We start from the raw sequence: 21,141 nt of genomic DNA, 5'->3' as shown, positions 1-21,141 counted from the left end.
TAAGTGATTGCGCTATGTATTATGTGTCTTGAGGGTGTTGTTAATATTTGAATTTGATTGTTGCAGGAGCGCCTGACCGGCCACGGGGGCATCGCGGCGGCGGTGGGCGCGTACGGTGGGGGCGGAGGCGGCGGCGCGGGGGGCGGAGGGGCCAGAGCCCCCACGGGGCCCCCGCAACACCACCAGCCTCCGCCGCCCGCTTCGCATCCCCCGGATTTCCAGCCGCCGTACTTTCCACCACCGTTCCACCACGCCACTGCCCAGAGTCCCACACAGGTAATTTTTTTATCATATTTAATTAATCATCCCAGTGATGACTGCTATCGTATAAATATCAACAACCAGCTACCACTACAAAAAACATATTTTTTTACACGGCTTCTTTTAACTATTTTTTAATACCTAGTATGAACGACATAGCTTGATTTGAAATTTTTATTACGATATTCATCCGTTAGATAAGGTAAATCTATAAAAACCTAAGTTGTGATGAGCGATCGGAATTATATTTATATTTTATTCACTAGTTACGATCTCATAGAAACGATAGAAATTAAAAACCATAAAGATTCGAATAGGATTTGTACGCAGGTCTTTTGGATATTGGTCTATCGTGTTATACCTTATATACAATCAAGGAGCTGCAAGTACTGGTTCAAGATTTTTTACATTTGAGATTTACTATATATCTTTTAATATAAATTAAATTAACTTGGTGAAAAAAATATGTCTGTAGAATCTCTAAATTCTGTAAAATCCATTGAGATGAATCATATGAGTGCAATATGTGGTGCTGTAATAGATTGAGAAGAATACATTGGGCAAGGAAATCAAAAATGGCTGGTCGAGATGGACCAGTGGTTTAGTCGTTGATTTAAATCTAAAGGACCAGAGTTCAAGTCCCATATTAATACAAAAGAATATTATATAATTTTAATTCCAATCGATCATGACAAATAAGGTATTTTTCAAATCTCACGGATGAATAATTTTATTATATTTTTTTTAATTTTCCGTTGCAACCTGACAGGTGTAAGCCCAATGCGTTACAACGGGGTAAATCTGTACCAACTGAGTAAGTAAATTAAATATAATGAGTACCTACAAGTAACTATTATCCACCAGACAGAAAATCTAGGAATCGGTGACATCTATATTAATAATTATAAATTATTTTGTGTAACATAATTTATAACAAATAGATGTCACTACAGCTGGGGCCAGTTTTTTTATAATAGCACATTTTTTATAAATAAAAATTCAAGTGCCGCTGCCGAAGCTCGAACCCGCAACCTCAGAGTTACTAATCTGAAACGTTACGGATTACGCTATTCCGTCCTTATATAGTAACATATCTGGCTTGTAATGCACAGACTGGTGTCTCATTACTTAGTTAGTATATATAAATTGTGTTTACCGCATGGTAACATATTAGGCGTTACTCCAATGTGTTACAGTGAATTAATTTTTGTAAAACTATTATTATGGATCAAGATATGTTACTAATTTACTTACTCAATAGGTGTTAATTGGATTTACCCCATTGAAACACATTAAGCTAGCATATAATATTTTACAGCGAAATATTAACAATAAATAAATCAAATAAATCGGTAGCACTAATGAAACGATTTAGAATAGTAAAAAATATTAAGAGAATATTTATTTAAATATTGCTTCTTTGAAAATTGAATTTTATTTTCATAATGACAATTTTATAAGATTGTACAAATTTTTAGTCAAAAAATCCTTAAAATTTAATAGTTTTTATAATAACCAAATAAAAAATATTTAAATGCTTTATTTAAGTCAGAACTTGCATTAAAGGAAGTACTTATAAAATTTTATTTTATTAAACTGTTTATCTAATTGGAAATCTTATTTAACTAATAAACAAGCTTTCACAATAAACGTACAATTAGCACGATTTAATCACAGACGTTTATTACTACACTTTGATTACCTTTAAGATTTCACTAATAAATTATTAACAATAAAATAATTAGTAATAATAATCTTTTAACAGAAAAGCATGCTTATTTTTATATTTATATTTTTTTCTAAATATTAAGTTAATATAAAATTATTATTAAATTTAAATACGCTATTAATTATATATAAATAATTATCTCCTCTTATCGTCACTTTCATAAAATCAACCAAAAGTACATAAATTTTGTTCATGACACTAAATTTAATTTTATATTTTTATTGATACTGCATTGTTGTGCCAGACTTGAAATATATATAATTAATTTTAAAGCATGGAAATAATACACTTGTATTAACTAAAGTATTTATTATTTCACTTAACGCGTTTTTAGAATATACCAATATGTCCATAATAATATGAATTTTAATAAGCAACATTAACAACCAAGATGACATGCAATAATTAATCACAAGATTAATTGCTATATACCTAAATTTATATTCAAGTAATAATTTTAAATATATTACATTATATTAAGAACGATTTTAAATATTTAAAGAGACTGTGATCATCAGAGATGTCAGTTAGTATATGTTTAATATGGTTCTATTTAAATTTAGAGGCATACAATAATAATACATTCTATATTATTTATATGTTCATTATAATAATATTTAAATTGCTTTATTATCTATATTGTATATAGTAGTAAATCTCACATCAGCAATTTTACCCTCACATTTGTCCAATATATGATATTATGCACAAACACATTTTACATTCCCATTATATAATACATACATTATTATCTCAGATAACGTATAAACATATATTATTCTCGCTTAGCATAACATTAGAATGCAACAGTGTTGTCGTCTATTTTTTCGATTAAACTAAACTGTACGTTTATAGCAAGCAACACAGTTTTGTCAACTAGAGTCGATAATTTACTGCGTAGTCGGCTTTCGCTCCAGTTGTAGGTACCTAATGGAGATAATATTTATTAGCAATTATTTCACGTCTACGTATGCATGCGCCCGCAGATTTGACCTTTAGATAAATCCACACACGTCTTAAAATCGAGTGTCTTGGTGCATTATTGCGCCACTGACTGTTTTATTTGACGGTTTTATGCGACCAGTCGCACTCCGCAATTACACCGATGGCTATATATTGCGATTCGATTAGGCGTTTCTTTATTCGCGAAAGGTTTTTGTTATTGTTTATTGTGTCGTTAAGTCGCCCGTCTACGATGTGTGTAGTAATACAGCGATAAGGGCTGTCTGGAGAGCTTTAGTAACAAGCTTAAATGCTTTAGTGTGATTAGTTTCAATGCATGTAAGTATATATTACGCTAGGAAATAATAGCATGTTTTACGTTAGGAAAAGGAATATATTAAGTTTAATTGATAGAATTACCTATTATATGAAATCGGCAAAATATGTAACAAGCACATGAACTAATTTATGTAAGATGGCATAACACACGGGACATTTGCGTTTTATTTAGAATCACTATACCTATCAATGCGCTACGATAGTTATAGATATATAGATTAATTTGCAATGAGCAAATTAAATAGTTGGATAGCCATAGCCATAGGTAAGACAGCTAGTGAGGACATCTTGGTATTAACGGGCATCAGGAGAGAATACGACCGAGACTCTTGAAAACGCTGCACTTACAGGAATCATCTAGCTTCTCAGTAAGCTTGCCAAACACATACACAAAAGCTGGAACAGTTTATATGTTTACCACTATAATATTTTAAGGGGTATTTGTAATAAAAATAAGTGTGAAAAGTCATAAATAAATATACAAATATCTTTATTGTTTCATATAACTTTTTAATCCTGATTCATGGAAATATGTTTCGTTTGATAAGCCATTTTATATTAAAATATTAAGCTATTTCAGTTTTTAAATTAATATAAATTTTAATTTATAAGCAAAAAATTAAGCAAATCCAAATGAAATATTTTAAATTTTCTTTTTTAAATTTGTGATACTTGATTATATTTATTATTTTATAAAGAATATCAATCTTAAAAATAATTTACATTATGAAAATAAGTATTTTTTCTTAAAACTAAAAATATTTTTTTACTTTTTCTTATCAAAACTAGCAAAATAATTTATTAGTTTAGTAGATAAGCTATTTTTTAAATATTGAACTAAATATATTAGTTAAAAAAAAATTGTTTTGTATAATATAAATAGTATTAGTCATATATTTATATCATACTTTTAATTTAGTTATATGCTCATTTTTATTGGAAACATTTCTGATTCTGCTATTAACTAAAAAATATTAGTAATCTAAGATCAACATTTTGTTCTAACATTAATGAATCAGGAATCGGGCATTTATATATATATATATATATATATATATATATATATATATATATATATATATATATATATATGTGTATATATATATATATATATATGTATATATATATATGTGTATATATATATATATATATATATGTATATATATATATATATATATATATATATATATATATATATGTATATATATATATATATATATATGTATATATATATATATATATATAAAATCTATATTATGAAATGGTTAAAAGAAAACATCACACGATTTACACGCTTTAGCAACATTTTCCTTGGAATTTGTATAGAATGCAATGCTCATTACTTTATCCATTTTTGTCAACACTAGATATTTAAGGTTATGTTGATTTTCCTGACGTGTTACATACAATTTAAGTTATGTCAATGTAATGAAATGCGAAAAATTGGTTCAAAGATTTATGTACAACTAATAATTAAAATGTTAAAATTATTTATAGAATCATGGACCTTTGGAGTACCTATCGACAGACCCCTACGGACAGACCCTTGGACCCCTGCACCACGCTGGGTCACTACAACATCACTACAGTCAGCTCGCGTCTCTCAGACCTACACAAGATCAGCTGTCCTTGCACAGGGGTCACAGGGACGACCTGCAAAACCATGTGGTGAGTTTTTCGCCTTTGAAACAATATACAAAAGCCATAATAGATTAAATCCTTACACGTGTCTATATGATGTGCGTTCTCGCTTTTAACCACCCCCTCGCGGAAAATATTCCCATGAACTATCTACGCACAGTAACCGCATGCTTTGCCAAATCTTATGACATAGTTGGAATTGTTCAGATGGTAGAGAAATTTCCTACTTAGAAAATAACACAATCCAGAACGAAGATTAATAATTCTAATGCCGCGCGAATATACAGGGTGAATCTGTAATCTTGATACTAAAATATTATTGGATTAGATAAACAATTGTTTTAAAATACTCTGATGCTACAAAATGTATAAAATGAAAACACATATGTAGTATTGATGTAATATCAAAAATATTTAAGCCCTTAAGACCTTAGGATATTGTAAATAATTTTTCAAAAACAGATCACACTCAATGTGTTGTATGAAACAAGCTTAAAATGATTATATTACAAGTGATATCTATTTTTTGTGTATATTATTAGAAATTGATTCAGATACTTTTTCAAAACTTTCTAATACACATTATAAATATATCGATATTAAGAACTGGAATTGAACATTTTTAGTGCTTTGCATTGCTTTAAACCATACTAAAATTTATGATATAAAAACATGTTCGTTTTTTAGGGTCATCATGTATGTCATAAAACATTGTTTTTTTTATTTTATTTTGATTGAATAAATATGTGGATAATTAATTTAAGTTGTGTTATATTTAAATTTTCGTTGCAAAAGTCATAATATGTAATATAGTATATAAATTTAGTAAAAAATCGCTAAAATTTCCACTTGGTAACATTTTGCGAGTTCGACGAGACCGAGGGTAAAACTCACCCTACGTTTCGTTCCATAGCCCGAAGGAATTTCCATCCCCTCCTTATCATATTATGCAGCAGAGCAGGGGTTGAGCGATGGCTGAGGAATTCTGAACCAGATTTCATAATTTATATATGTCTGTATATACATACGTATATATGTATATAATATACAGCGTATATAATTTAATAATCCCTCGAATCGTCAATAAGAGGTGGTATATTCAAAGGATTAAAATCTTTCCGAGTTGTTGAAAGAGTTTCACTTCAGGTGAATGTTTCGAATAGTTTTTTTTTACCCTTTGAACAATTTGTGTTTTACCCCTTTGAGCTTGAAAGTTTTCATCATCGCTTATCGACGAACAATTCTAAATATTTCTATAAAAAAGTAATGTTTTTCGTAGCAGTTACCCCATTCGAGCTTTCCGTACGGAGGAGACAGAGGGAGAGATTTTGGAGTTCCTGGGGGCGGAGGAGGTGGACGATTACCTCATCATGACCATCACGATCCTCTATCACTTCATCAGGCCTTACAAGCTGCAGTCGACGATGGACAGGTATGTAACATAACTTTTCCCCCAACTTTTTATTGTAATATGATTTCATATTAATTATATTGGAATTTATTAGCTTGATAGATGGTTTTACTCCCACATACTTTAAAATAATACTTATAAATCTATCAGACATTTTTTTCTCAAATTCAATAGCAATGTTAAGAATGTACCAATTACTCAACGGACGAAAACCCATCGAATATTTCCCTCCAAGATTATTAAATTCTTTTCGACATGACCATCGATTATATTACACAAATATACACATTATAATATAATAATACATATATTCAGAATTTAATCATGATACAAAAACGTATTAATATAAATTGTTTTATTTTAGAATACGGGACTGGATGACAATACGGGATTCATGTCGGATCTGCCTCTTCTAAAAAGTATGTTATTTTTTATATAATATATTATATACTATATTCTCTTTTGAAAAACTTCCCCTATAGGTGTCGTATAACGAGCCATTGAAAGTGTCGGTCGTTTTGGTTGCGAAAAAAATAAGTATACACACGTTATATTGAATTTGACGCAATAGAAAATTGACGGTATCGAATGACATAAGTATATATATGTGTATGTATAAAAGCAGTGGTTTTCTTGTGATAATTATTACGAATTATAAGACCGATGCATATTAAAACACTATTTTGTAAAAATATGTTACATAAAAAATTAATAAAAAATGTATCTAATTTTTATAGTTTATGTACTATATTTGCATAGAAATGCAAATATAAGAATGGTCTTGAAAAATAAAAATAATTTTCCATTTTCTTTGAAAAATTGTACTTATACATATATTTAACTTAAATAAAAATAACCACCCAAAATCTAGTATTTGGGTCATATAATAACATTGAATTTGATTGTTTCTATAATTACTTTTTATCTTGATTGTGTTTGTCAAAAAATATTAAAACTTATTTATAAATTTTATCTAGCTAATGATAATATTTATTAATCAATTAAATTCATAAATTTATTCTAATTCTTAGCAAAATAATTAGGTGTATTTACATTAAAAGTTCATTGTGTTTATTGATTTATCATTTAAAAAAACAGCTTGTTGATAGTGTTTTAGATAAGCACTATCAACAACTACTAAGTAAGTGGTAAGCCACCAGACTGAAATCAAATTCTGTAAATTAGTGACATCTAGGTTATTAAATATGAACTATTTTTATAGCTAGAAATAAATTTATGTCACTATACACAAGCTAGCTTGGTTTAACTTAAATCATGCATTCCGATATTCATCTGTGAGATTAGGAAAATCTAGAAAAACCTAGTAATGATCGATCAAAATTATAATTATATAATAATCACTATCTCTAAGACACAATAGAAGTTAAAATAGTTAGGGTTCTTATGAGATTCGAACCCACGTCTTTCATATAATAATCATAAACAGATGATTAATAATCCTTGTTTTTTTGTATTTTTAGTAACAATTTACATTTTTATAGTTACATCGCATTATTGTAAAATAGTAACCTAGCTCAACTTTTTTTGATCCAATAATTCGTAAGAGCTAGAAAAACCTTTGCTTAATTTAATCATTCTGAGCAATAAATATTATATAATTCAAATAGAATTTCAACTTACCTAAAATTAAAATAAATCAAAATATATCTTGTTATTAAAATGTAATTTGTCCGATTAATTTAAAATATATAATATATTTTTTATACTATGTACAAAAGCACTATTTTTATATAATAATAATACATTTAGATATAAATTAAAAATAATTGCATACATTTATTATATAAATAAAAAAGAGCAATAATGTTTACATTGATCAAATACACACGCCTGGACTTTTTAATATATTTTTTGGATAAAGCATACAAAGTATAGATAAATTGTAAAGAGTATAGATCCATACGCCTAACCCGGATCCGCCAATTTCGAAATTGAATAATAGCGACGACTTTTCATTTCAAAAAATGACAATGAGGCGTTGCACAACGCAAAAAGACGTTTGCATTCATAATAGCGTCGTTACATTCACAAAAGTGCACGCACGAGCGCCATATGTCCGTTTATAACGTTTCAATCGCACTGACATCATTCTAACAGCCTCATTCATAATCTTACATGCCAGTAAATTGTGCATAATAATTTAGTTTTACACGAAACGAGCCACACCTGCTTAGAGCGGCCATAAAACTCATATAAACATAAAATGCATAAGTAAAAGGGGGGGGGAGGTTTAAATAAATTAATAAATAATATAATATTTGTGTTTTATGTTTATTTTATACGAGCAAATATGTCTTGCCGTGTGAATAACAATTTTAATATGCATTTTTCGTGTAGCTTATAATAATAATTGCCATGGCCGATCGTTTGCGGTGTTAAGACCGCACGCTGAAAAAATAACAGTAATAAGCGAGAGCTTCCGCTAAATCGAGCGCGTAATTTGAATTTGGACAAATTGCAAATTAAATATTTGAGATGGTAAAAAGTAATCTACGTCGAAAATAGATTATTTATAATACAGGATGGCGTATATTAAGCAATATTATAAATTAAATGGAAGTAAGTAAAGTTTTGTTCGATTTCAGACATGAAAGGCAAAGACATGGGTGGCGGCCTGAATATGGGAGCCCCCAGCGACGTCTTTTGCTCCGTCCCCGGAAGACTGAGCCTCTTGTCCAGCACCAGCAAGTACAAGGTGACGGTGGGAGAGGTGCAGAGGAGGCTGTCACCGCCCGAGTGTCTCAACGCCTCCCTGTTGGGTGGCGTTCTAAGAAGGTGAGAGACTTTTCCTATTCGACACTTTAATGAGAGTCCGCGAGACACAAAACCCTTTCGCAACCGACGCGAACGTTTCTAGGAAAGCGCATAATGGAATATGTGCCGTGCTGACTGATGGCCACAATGAGCTAATTTAACGGCGAGTCATCATCGCGCGTGAAGGCGATGATGTAGCGTTTATTGCATTTTCATACGAGAGTATAGTGTTGTTATATATAACGACCGTTACTTACCCTTTGAGCGCTATATAGATCATAAACAAAAGCGATTATCTTTACAATTCGATCTTAACATACCAAGGATAGACTAGTTAGTAAATTTTATCTATGCGATGCATCAATATCCCTAACCAAATCAAGAACAACACTGAATCATCTATATAGGAGAATAATTGATTATAATTTAAAGCAATGTGTATCGCAAAATGAAAATATAATTAAATTACGTCGGTGGTATGCAATATTTGTGGCGTAGAAGTAATAAAATGTTGTCGTTTAAGATCGCTTCAGATTCATAAAATATAAATTTTAATTTGTTATATAAGCATATACTTACACATGACTTGTAAATATAAATATACTATACATCATTGTTCTGATTGCGTTTTAGGATCATTTTAACTTCTACATATGCATATTAATTTATCATATAATATCTTAAGGAAAAAAGCATGTGCAAATACTTGCTGTAATTTAAGGTTTATATTAATATAATAAAGCTTTACTATTTATATCAAGTATATGTTCATACTTATCGATTTTAAATTTTTTTTCGTAGATATGCATGTAAATTGATTTTTCATGATTTTTAATAAAAAAAAATTTTTTTTTTTTTTGTAAATACAGAGTATCTAGAACTCATTTCTCTTTACAATTTTTCATACGCAAATTACTATGTTTGTACACTGTTTAGTATGTAGAAAAAATGGCAGTCTTTTATTTTCAGCGATTTACTTCCTAAATATTGTAAACACGATTTTCCATGTAGATTTGAAAACTGCCTGTATAATAAAAATCTGATGCTTATATTAAATTACTAACAATTTAACTTTTAATCCAAACAGGTGGTAGTTATAATTAATGGAGCAATAATATATTCGAGAAAATGCCCCAATAAATATCGGTCATATAGAAAAAAATAATTAAAATATGCAAAAAACGGCGTTAAATAAATATAGTATATTATATATCTGTTAAATTTACAATCTCTAATGAATTATGTAGACAAAAAAATTGATGAATGTTTCGACACTAGCAAATATTTGTGTGATCTCTGTTATTTATAACAATTTAAACGAATATACTAAACAATGAAATCGTCAACTCTTTGTTTAATATAATTATTTTTTAGTCAATTTTTTAGCATAATTGATACTAATAAATAATATAGTACATATACGAAAAATAAGATTTAATATTTCACATAAAACTAGTTTATATTGTGATTGAGAAACTTGAGCGGTTTAAATACGTCGATCTTGTCTATGCTATCAGTCAAACTGATCGAAGATGACTCGTCAAATATTTGACGAAATCAATATTGAAAATATTGTATTATCAAATCTATAAACAAAAAAATAATCAACATAATAGATAACTGTTCTATCATAATAATTTAATATAAATGTTTATTTTAATTCGTATAAGGTCAAACATTGATTTGTTATGGCCAAAGCTGTCAAAGCGTAAGACATTGTTGCAAATCAAATTCATAGCGCAATTATGGCAAAAACTATATATATTTTTTGCTAGTCAGCTTTCTCCGTCTAAATTAATATATAGATTACTGTGCTTTTGTATTGTTTATTTTTTAGGCAATATTTGAATTTAGTTTTGTATAAATTATAATAGAGCGACAGTACTACGTGACAGTCACTTTAGCGCGTTATGGCCAAAAACGAAAAAAAATATTCGCGATACAAATAATTGAAATGTCGGTCATGCTAAATAACACACCAAAATAATCGGTGAAATTCGTTCTAACCGGTTCGGTTGTTTGGAAAATATTTTTTTCTTTCAAACACGCGCTTCCGCGAGGAGGTCGAAAAAAAATATGCGTATCAAATAATTTGTTCACTCCCATTTTCCCGATAATCGAACTCGTAAAACCGAACCAGTTTCCGGCGATCGAATTCCGTGCGAGGTCCGTTCATTTTTTCCGGTTTTCTTCTCGGTCATTTTAACTGTGGCAACACCGATTGTGATGCAATGTCACGTTTAATAAATATAATCGCTAAATATACAAACGTATTGAGTTACAAATTAAAACAAAACATATTTTAAATTATGTTTTCTAATACTTAAACGATTAATTATTACAATTTTATATGTTGAAGATAATCGTCGATGCTATTAAGAACGATGATTATTGTTATGACGCGTTGAAAAAATCGATAAAAAAATCCATTAAAAGAGATCGAAAAGCCGTCATTTCAAATTCAAATTTGGCGCCCCGTCAACGTGAAATCAAAATGGCAGCTTGTAATTATCAACCCGCCGAAATTTCAATATGGCTGTCGAGTGAAATTAACGGATGACAGGAGTGTCTTGTTTTTTTTCTTGTACGTTATGAACTTTGTGATATGATAATCTGCAGATAACTGATTTGTAAGATTTTCTTTCAACAACCGATTAAAGAGATTCTTGCGCGGATTATGAAAAATATTATATTTTTTTACAACGCGTCATAATAGTCGTAACATTTCCTTCGAAGATTAGTACTTTTTTATATATATAAGTAGTCATAATATTAAACATAAATGTGTCGCTGCGCGGCTTAGTATTTCGTGTAATAATGAATGAATAGAAGACGCAATAAAATTATTGATTGTTAAGATACTTGTATCATAGTATTTTATATAAAATAATTAGTTCTCTTTGGAGAGAAAATGTATTGAATTTGGATTTGTTTTTTCTTAAATTATTTTTACTTAAATATATTAGCAGCAACTTATAAATTAATTTATAAATATGCACTAATGCAACATATTTAAAAACATCTTTCTCATTCAATAAATCAAATCCTTCAATCATTCCCACCTTCATATATTTATTACATCTCAAAAAAATATCTATTTATACACAATAATTTATGTTACTTTTAATTAAAGTGTGGTAATAGGTGACATCATTATAATTAATAATAATTTATAATTAATTAATAGCGCATTTTTATAAAAAAGTCAAGTCTGCTGCAGTGGTTCGAACCAATGATCTCCGAGCTACCATTATAGACTTTACGGACTACGCTATTCCGATATTTATAATTTAAGCACTTTAATATATTTATACACTGATTATTCACAATAGTTTATAATCATAAATTTTGCATTACTATTTTTAAAATATTCTAAAGGGACGTTTATATTATTTTATAATTCATTTACGTTAGTTCCATATTACGGTATCATCAATTAATAGTGTTTTATTATTATTTTTTTAATTTTATCAATTCATGTTGAAATTAATGCATTGACTCAGAAATTCCAGACATAATAAGTTGTGCAAATTTCAAGACTTCAAAGCCCACCATTAGTGTTTTTGTTATTGCGTTAATCGTACAGTTTAGATGCATTTCAAGATTTCCAGTTTTATATAGTTAACATATATTTAAACCCAAATTTTGAAATTTGCAATATATTGTTACATATACATTGTTGTTAAAAATAAAAAAAATAGTCTCACTAAATAAATTATATCTCATACATATTATAATATTTATGTTTTTCATATATTGTCGAAATTACAATACATAATACCATAACAAATCGTTAATACCACCGCAACTTTTTGCGCTGATTTTTTTTGATTTGTTTGTAATTTAATCCGCCATATAAACGATACTGCTTACTATTATAAGTATGATACATAATACAGTCAGATATACATATTTATATATTCATTCCTATTTCTCCGATCAGTCATATTCATTTATATACCTCGATACTAAGAGTCTGAATAATTTCCGATGAAAGTTGTACGGCGTGTCTGACAATCGTATATTAAACCTATTAAATGTGTAACGGCCCTTTTCTGCGACTCTCTATCGTCTCTTATGTTTGCTCGACATATTAAATTAACAGTAAGCATTATCATCACGTGTCGAGTATTTGTAAAACTTCAAAGGCGTTGAGGAAAATAACGACAGGTCTCTGACACTGGCGCAATTTAAAACTAATCCAAAATGATGTCTATGTAGTACATACATAGTACACATTATATGCGTATATCGTTGTATTATACGGTGTATAATATCAATTTTAATAAATCTAGTACCGGAATTTATCGGTGTCGATATACATAATCGAATAAATTATAACATTATGCGCTTGTGTTCGATCGTAATGAAGTTCCACGATGGACGGGGACATTACGTGTATTTTTATTACGACATAATTTCACGGCGAAATTATGTCGCGATAATCGTTATTAGCGTCTATGTCGGGCGACTTTCTAATCGCCCTGTAGTTGACGGTCTGAAGTTATATCTTTGAAATCTCAATTGTCCTTATTATTTTTTATTTGCTGTATTTATATATGATACATTATGATAGGGGTCTTGGCCTTTCAAGTGAAAGTATAAACATATTCTAGAGAAGGTGAGTTTCCTCTCGGGTTCACGTGCTTTTTTTTAATAAAAATATGTAGTCGAAAAACAATGTGTTAATGTGTTATGTTCTTTGTAACGATAGTACAAGGCATACAATACAATTTTGCAAAAGTATACTTAAAAGCATTTTCAAGCTAAATAAAGATAAAGCTCGCTTAGTAAGTGTTAATTATCATAAATTTTAAAGCTTTTATTGAATTATGGTACTAATAAAGCGCAATGCAGATGAATCTTAGCTTCTGAACTTTGGACTACGGACTTTGTAGCTGGGCCAGGGTTGACGTGAAGAGGGAAGCGGCTGCTTTCTTAATCTTAAGTCACGATTGAAGCTCGGCGTAGCTCTATTTAGTACATGTTTACATGTATCTCAATTTTTTTCCTTACGTAGGTATATTATTTTTAAATTTTTATTATGTTATACACGTGCAAAGTGTATTTCGAATATAAGTGTACGTAATGCACGCGCTTATATGCGTTAATCGATTTAGGGAAAGTTATTTTAAGGTTAAGAGAGGTGTGTGAGCAAAAGTTTTAGTTATTAAATTTAAACTGGATAATAGTAATTCACCGTATCATTTCAGCACATTTTTTAAATATTGATTCATATTGATCATAATATGGTTGATATCTTCATGATACGAGTTTACAGTAATGATGCAGAAAGAGCACAAGTTCAAACTTCTTCAACATATTCGTATGTAAAATTTCAGCCGTGTAGTCTTTATAGCCCAAATACAACACGACACTACCCCAATCACAATAAAACCACACTACACAAGATGATGCCGCCGGTGGTTTCTCCCCAATAAATAAATAACAATTAAAACCGATTTCCGCCTCTTATTGCCTGCCGTAAAGTTGACACACTGTTATTTTTCGGCGCTTCGTCCAATTAAATCAGGTTTCACAACCGGATTTTGACCGAATAGATTTGTTTCGTTAGAACGTCAATAAAAATCGCTACTCTGTGTACCAATAAAACGTATCAATTCACTCCGAAGATCGATGAATTTATTGCCGCGAGACGCTCAAGTCGTGTAGCGTCGGGGGCGAAGCGCGACGCCGCGTTTTATTTACAACTGGCAACATTCGTCGGCGTTTTCGAGTGACGCGTGTCGATTGCGAAATGATAAACAAGAACAAAAAATATATTGATTGATAGGCTCAAACGTTTAAAATAATTGTTGATTTTAATTCCTCCATTGAAGCACAATCTGATTAGCTCACTTTTAGCTCCTCCGGTTTTATAGCGCCACTTAGACGCTATGAAAGCGATGAATGATAAATTAAAATTATTATAGAGCATTTATTTACTAACACTTAAAATTTGGTTATAAGGCAATGTCGCAAGATGGATTACAAGAATAGTTATTCGGAAACAAATAATTTAAACTAGTTTTAATTTTTTTTAAACCCTGCTTAACCTAATGCGTTTCAATTAGGACCATCCGAAAAAAATGGTTTTAACCGTCTTTAGAAAATTATGATATTAAGAAAAATTAATATTTAAATATTTGTTTAAAATTACTCACAAAAAAAATCAGTACTTTCTTGTTATCCAGAGTCAATTATGTTCTAACCATCGCTCACTCGCTACCGCTCGTTTGCACACCTAGCCTGTAACAAAAATTCTAATTTTATTGCTTATAAATATTCATGATAAAATAACTAGAAATAGATGATTTAATGATGCATCGAATTTTCATACAAAATTATTTGCAATGCTAAAAACACACTTTTTAAAAAAATCTTTCAATAATATCTTTAACATAATAAACTATGGAGGCTTAGTAAATATAAATTGAATTGATTTAATTACTGAAAAAACTGCAGTTTATAAATATTGTGACAAGAAAACTAGAATTTTAGTCGTTCTAATATGTTATTAGTTGAAGCATTTATAACTTCAAAACTTATATATTTAAGTATATTTTTTTTGACTGTTTAAATAGAAAATGAATTACTTTTTCCGCCTATAAAATTGTAATATCATTCTTACTCAATTCTTTAACGTCAATTTATAATGCTATTAGAACGTCTACCACGTTATATAAAATTGTAAAATTAATTTCATTATACTAATTTTCCTAACTGAGATCTAGCAGAGCTTTTCTAATGCACTCCTTAATTTTTATAAATCATACCATGTTTTACAATCTAATAATAAAACTAGTTTTTTATTTTCTTGCTTTAAAACATATTTCTATAAATAGAATTCCTTACTTTTCAACTAATATTTTTCAACATATGTGTATACAGAAATATCAATATCTACATTCAAAATATATATTTCGTGCTCATTATCAGATACATCACATTCGTAAAATTCATCATATTCATTTTCATTATTTATAAAAAAAAACATGATAAAAAAAAGATTACATGAAAAAATCTTTTTTGAAACGGAACTTTTTTGAAGTGCAATTATTAACCGTTTTCCAGTGGTTCTAACTTATCATATAATTTAAGAAAAGCACAAAAGGCGTACGAGTGATCGTCTTATGCGGCCAGTCTAAAACGATTTTATAGGCTTAATAAAAAGCCAATAAAAAACAATATAAAAATGTTTCTTTTTTACAAACACCATTCACCCAATAAACTGTACTTATTATGGTTTATTGGGTGTGTTTGTATGTACTATATACCGTTACATTTTTATTTTTTTCGTGTTAAACTTGTAGCCAAAAAAATGTTTTATGTTTGCTTATAATATTTTTTCATTGTTCACAGAGCGAAGAGCAAAAATGGGGGTAGACTGTTAAGAGAAAAATTAGAAAAAATCGGATTGAACTTACCAGCTGGGCGAAGGAAAGCTGCCAATGTTACATTATTGACATCACTCGTTGAAGGTATAGTATTCTAATTATAAATTTATTTTAATATACATTTAAAACAAACTTTTGATAAAAAAAAGTGGCTTCATTAACTATAAAGAATTTATACGATGAATAAAACAATATTAAAATAATCAATAACGCTATAGATTAAATAAAATCATTATGTCCATTACTTTTTTTAATAACGTTTTCATCAATCATCACTAGTTTTCAATTTTAAACTTACATAATTATATATACTACATTATCTTTCAATATATTTCCCTGCGGTGTTTTTAAATTTTAGTAGCCTTGTCTGCGTCTCTTAAAATTTTGAGTTGAATTCTGAATTTTAGACTAGCCGTGAAATAAATAAAAGCGGCTACTTAAAATTATTTTATTTAAGGGAGGTGCTTCTGCTCTTTTCACGTTTAAAATATGCGATGACTAATGTGACGCTTTGGGGAGGAAACATATTGTTATTGTCTGTTTTGTTTTTTATAAAAATGTTTTTGCGTAACGGTTGAAATCTGAACAGATGGATATTCAGCATGTGATAGGATCATGTGCGTACGGTGAGATACATTCCCTTTCGCTCGCTCGCGTGGTAAGTGACGAGAGTGAGTGAGAGATAAAGGCGTGCGATACATGCGTTCCGCACGCCCATTTCTTCTTACTCATTCTACACGCGAGCGAGCAAAAGGGAATGTATTTCATCGAACGCGCCTGGATAGGATACTTGTAATCCCGGGTAATTTTTAATAAAAGTGTATGATGTATGTGCTCATATAAAGGAAAGGTATATAAAATACTTTATTTAAGGAAGTTGCTTTTGCTCTTTCCAAGTTTAACATATGCGACAACTAATACAACGATTTAGGGAGGAAACAGATTGTTTGTTTGTTACGTTTCTTATGAAAATGCTTTAGCGTAACAGTTGTATTTTAAACAGCTGGAGATTCGGCAACACTTTCATGTGATGTTCGGCAACATGAATAGCAATTTGATTTATTACGCTTTTAACACGTACTTGTGCTACTTTTCTTATAGTCCGGTGATCCCGAAACAATAAACTGACTTGGAGCTGTTAAGATATTTTACTGTTTTCACAGTGTCATTATGCATTGACATTGATTTTTTCTTTTAATACAGGAAAATAGAGAAATATATATCTAGGACTCTGTTCATTAGCTCAATGTTTACTTATCACCTTTTTTTATTATTATTATTTTAATATAAAAGTCTTTACTTCATATTTTTTTCTAAATACAAATATCGGAAGCATGTAAGTGGTTCTTCATAATCTACATCCGTCTTTGTATATCTGTGTTTAACGCAAAATTTCTAATACTAATTCGTGTAATTCTTAAACGGTAATTAGTAAAGTATGAGGTTGCATTATCATTTAGCAATATCGCTCAAAGTCTGTTTATTAACAACTGTAATAGTCTTGTCTGGTTAGAGAACCAATAGAATTTATTTCTCATCGCATGTAATGATTTTTTCTAAGAGTGGTGTTTTATTGCTTCCGAGAAATCATAAATAATATACCTTAAAACGTTGCTATTTTTGCCATTCAAATATATTAACTGAATTAACTGAACCTCTAAACTGCTGTTAGTGTCTGCTAGTTTTGTTAATGTTTCTTAATTTTTCTTTATTAACAGCATTAACGCATTAGAGTTGTTTGACTAACAGTACCCCCGCCAAATCCAAAATATTTTTTTCTCGTGGCCTGCGCCTCATTATGTTTTACTTTGAACTCTGAAATCAACATATCCAAGAATAAAACAATGTTTTAATAATTTATTATGAATTTTCAGCTGAAGCTGTACATTTGGCTAGAGACTTCGGATACGTGTGTGAGACAGAGTTTCCAGCTAGACAAGTGGCAGAACACCTTTGCAGACAGCACGCAGTAACTGAACCGCATGGTGCTTCCCGACGGAGAGAACTTCTCCACGCAGCTAGACTAGTCACCAAGGAGTTGATGGATTTATTAAATCAGGATAGATCACCACTCTGCAACACTCGTCCGCCTCATCTGCTAGACCCTGCCGTACAGAGGCATTTGACGCACTTCAGTCTCATATCTCACGGCTTCGGCGGACCTGCAATAGTAGCAGCATTAACAGCTATTCAAGTATGACCCTTTAAACCCATATTTGTATTAGAAGGTGTAATAAACTTTGTTTATTAATTTTGTACATTTTTCAGAACTTCCTTAACGAATCGTTAAAACATATGGATAAACTGTACCCCAACACCGGAATGGTGTCGTCGTCTTTAGACAAAGGTAAAATGGATCAAGATATAAAAAAGTAACGACGGTGCCCGTGGGATAAGTGCCCAGCCACAGGCAGTACTCCCTGATGTATTAAATCATCGCTACACCTGTTATCCTCACAAAAGTGTGCCAATTTAAGATAAATTATTTAAATGACTATATTACGTATAATAAAGGAACGTTTTAATATTTAGAATAAACATGTTCGTTTGAGGAAACTCGGTCTTCGTCAAATTAATTTGAAACAGTAGATAAGAATGATATGTTCTTTTATGATTTTCTCAAAAAATATGTCTATTCTAAACATTATTTAGCTATTTTGAATGTGACAAAGTATGTAAAGTGCAATTAAAATACTCAATTCTTTGTAAATGATAATTAAGGTTAGCAAATAGGCTACATACTGTATGTTTTCGTATTTATTTGTGTAAAAAATCCGATCTGCACAAGGCTATATAAAATATAACAAAAAAATATTTTGAGAGCATTTTCATGACTTTATCTATAAACGTCAGTTTGCAATCAAAGTTAAAAGACTAGAATACGGTATTATGATCAGTATTAAAAATAAATATTTTTTATAATTAACATATGATTGTAGAAAACGTTTATCCTGTAGATATACAAAGTAATAATATCAACGGTGACATTATATGATTTTTTTTATTAAAATGTACCTAATTCACTTACAATTTATTTTAATAAATTAAATTCTCATTGAATATAAAGTATTACTACATATAATGACAGTATTAAAAATTATACGACACATAATAATCAGTATGTATGTATATTTGCGATATGTACAAACTTTCGTGATATTCACATCGTTATTTTATATTATGTTAATATGTAATTTAATAAATGTGATGCCATATATACAATATGTATATTGAATCGATTAAAAATATTTTTATATTGTGCGAAACGGCTTATTTTAATTTTTACATATCAAATGTGTATACAATGATCATGATGTTGAATAATGTTAAAAGTTGTATATTAATTAAAATGCATATCCATCTTGCCATATCTTATTTATTAAAAAAACATATTTTAGGTTTAAGACGCGGTTTACATTATTATTTATGTTAAACTTTAAGCTTCTTTGTGAATCCTATTTCAGACAATCATTATTTTCATTTTTTACAGTTCACATGATATATATGTATATTTTACTTTGTTCCTCTTAATTATTTAACGGGAATATTTAACTAATATAAAACGGCTGTGTAATTTATTATTGATGCCATTCACTGCCATTATTACTATGAATACTATAAAAAACTTCACCCATTAGAGCATTTAAAAATAATTTTCTTTTAAATAAATAATTACCCACCTACCATTATATTAATATTGTATAGTTTATTGTTTGAAAATATACATATCTTTTGTATATTATTGATTATATATGAACGTACATATTGCAATATTATATAAATTTTCAGTGTACAGTTAAACTTATTTATTACTTTAAAAATTAAATATGTAATAAAAAAATATGCAAAATATTTTTGCGTCATAAGCTTCTGTAAAAAAGTATCGATTTTGTCTTTTATTGTGATAAATTTATAGATTATATTATTATAAATGATTTTTTAAATATAAATTATTGTAAATATATTATTTTTAATTAGTTTTATGTGAAGTGCCAATACAATATTGCCATTGTTTTATTTTTTGTCGTAAATATGCCACAATTATGTATTTCTTAAGTCGATAAACGTTTGCTTATGAAGCCAACGTCCAAATTTAAACCTCGTCTTTATGAGGAATTACTTAAAAAAATATGTAAAAATTGGTGATATTGATTTGAATGAATGGTCTGTGACACTACATAATATCTAATGCAGAAAATTAACAATCATTACTTGTAAAAATTAGAAAATCATAATAATCAATCTTGACTGAAAAAAGTATTATTTTATCAAAACGATCTTATAATTTTTTATAATTTTCATATCAAAATAAATTTATAAATCTTATGAAATATTTCAAGCAAGGAAGAAATCTGTAATAAAAACATATTTTACCATAAAATTATAGTTATATTGAAATAAAATTAAGTGCATATCAATAATTATTAGATTATAGTGAGAATTGGTTTATCTTTCAATACATACATATTGGGAATATATTTTTTATTGGTGTAAATAAATAGTGTAATGCCATTCCATTGCCATATTTTTTTTTAATATTATTTGGAAAAATCACAACCGAGATCACACATTGAAAAATTATTATGTCTGATGATTATTGTTGAGATTGTATATTATTTGTAATTATTTTACATTCCATTCAATAA

The 21,141-nt window shown here is 29.1% G+C and overlaps 1 protein-coding gene across 1 annotated transcript in view; it reads left to right on the top strand.

The window, feature by feature from the left end:
- The window catches only part of TfAP-2 (transcription factor AP-2), a 66,078-nt gene extending 44,937 nt beyond the window's left edge, over positions 1 to 21,141 (top strand). Inside the window, exons 2-9 of the mRNA XM_088202013.1 lie at positions 67 to 276; positions 4,769 to 4,939; positions 6,192 to 6,344; positions 6,688 to 6,742; positions 8,930 to 9,119; positions 16,461 to 16,579; positions 18,370 to 18,689; positions 18,764 to 21,141. Of these exons, the coding sequence (XP_088058139.1) occupies positions 67 to 276; positions 4,769 to 4,939; positions 6,192 to 6,344; positions 6,688 to 6,742; positions 8,930 to 9,119; positions 16,461 to 16,579; positions 18,370 to 18,689; positions 18,764 to 18,871 (1,326 nt within the window). The 3' untranslated portion in view covers positions 18,872 to 21,141. The remainder of the gene's footprint in view (positions 1 to 66; positions 277 to 4,768; positions 4,940 to 6,191; positions 6,345 to 6,687; positions 6,743 to 8,929; positions 9,120 to 16,460; positions 16,580 to 18,369; positions 18,690 to 18,763) is intronic.

This window comes from Plectrocnemia conspersa, unplaced genomic scaffold, assembly GCF_051122295.1.
Source record: "Plectrocnemia conspersa isolate PC_06_02 unplaced genomic scaffold, ASM5112229v1 ptg000013l, whole genome shotgun sequence".
NCBI classification, from domain to species: Eukaryota; Metazoa; Arthropoda; class Insecta; order Trichoptera; family Polycentropodidae; genus Plectrocnemia; species Plectrocnemia conspersa.
The sequence above is the reverse complement of the archived record's forward strand: the minus strand, read 5'-3'. Positions and strand labels throughout refer to the sequence as shown.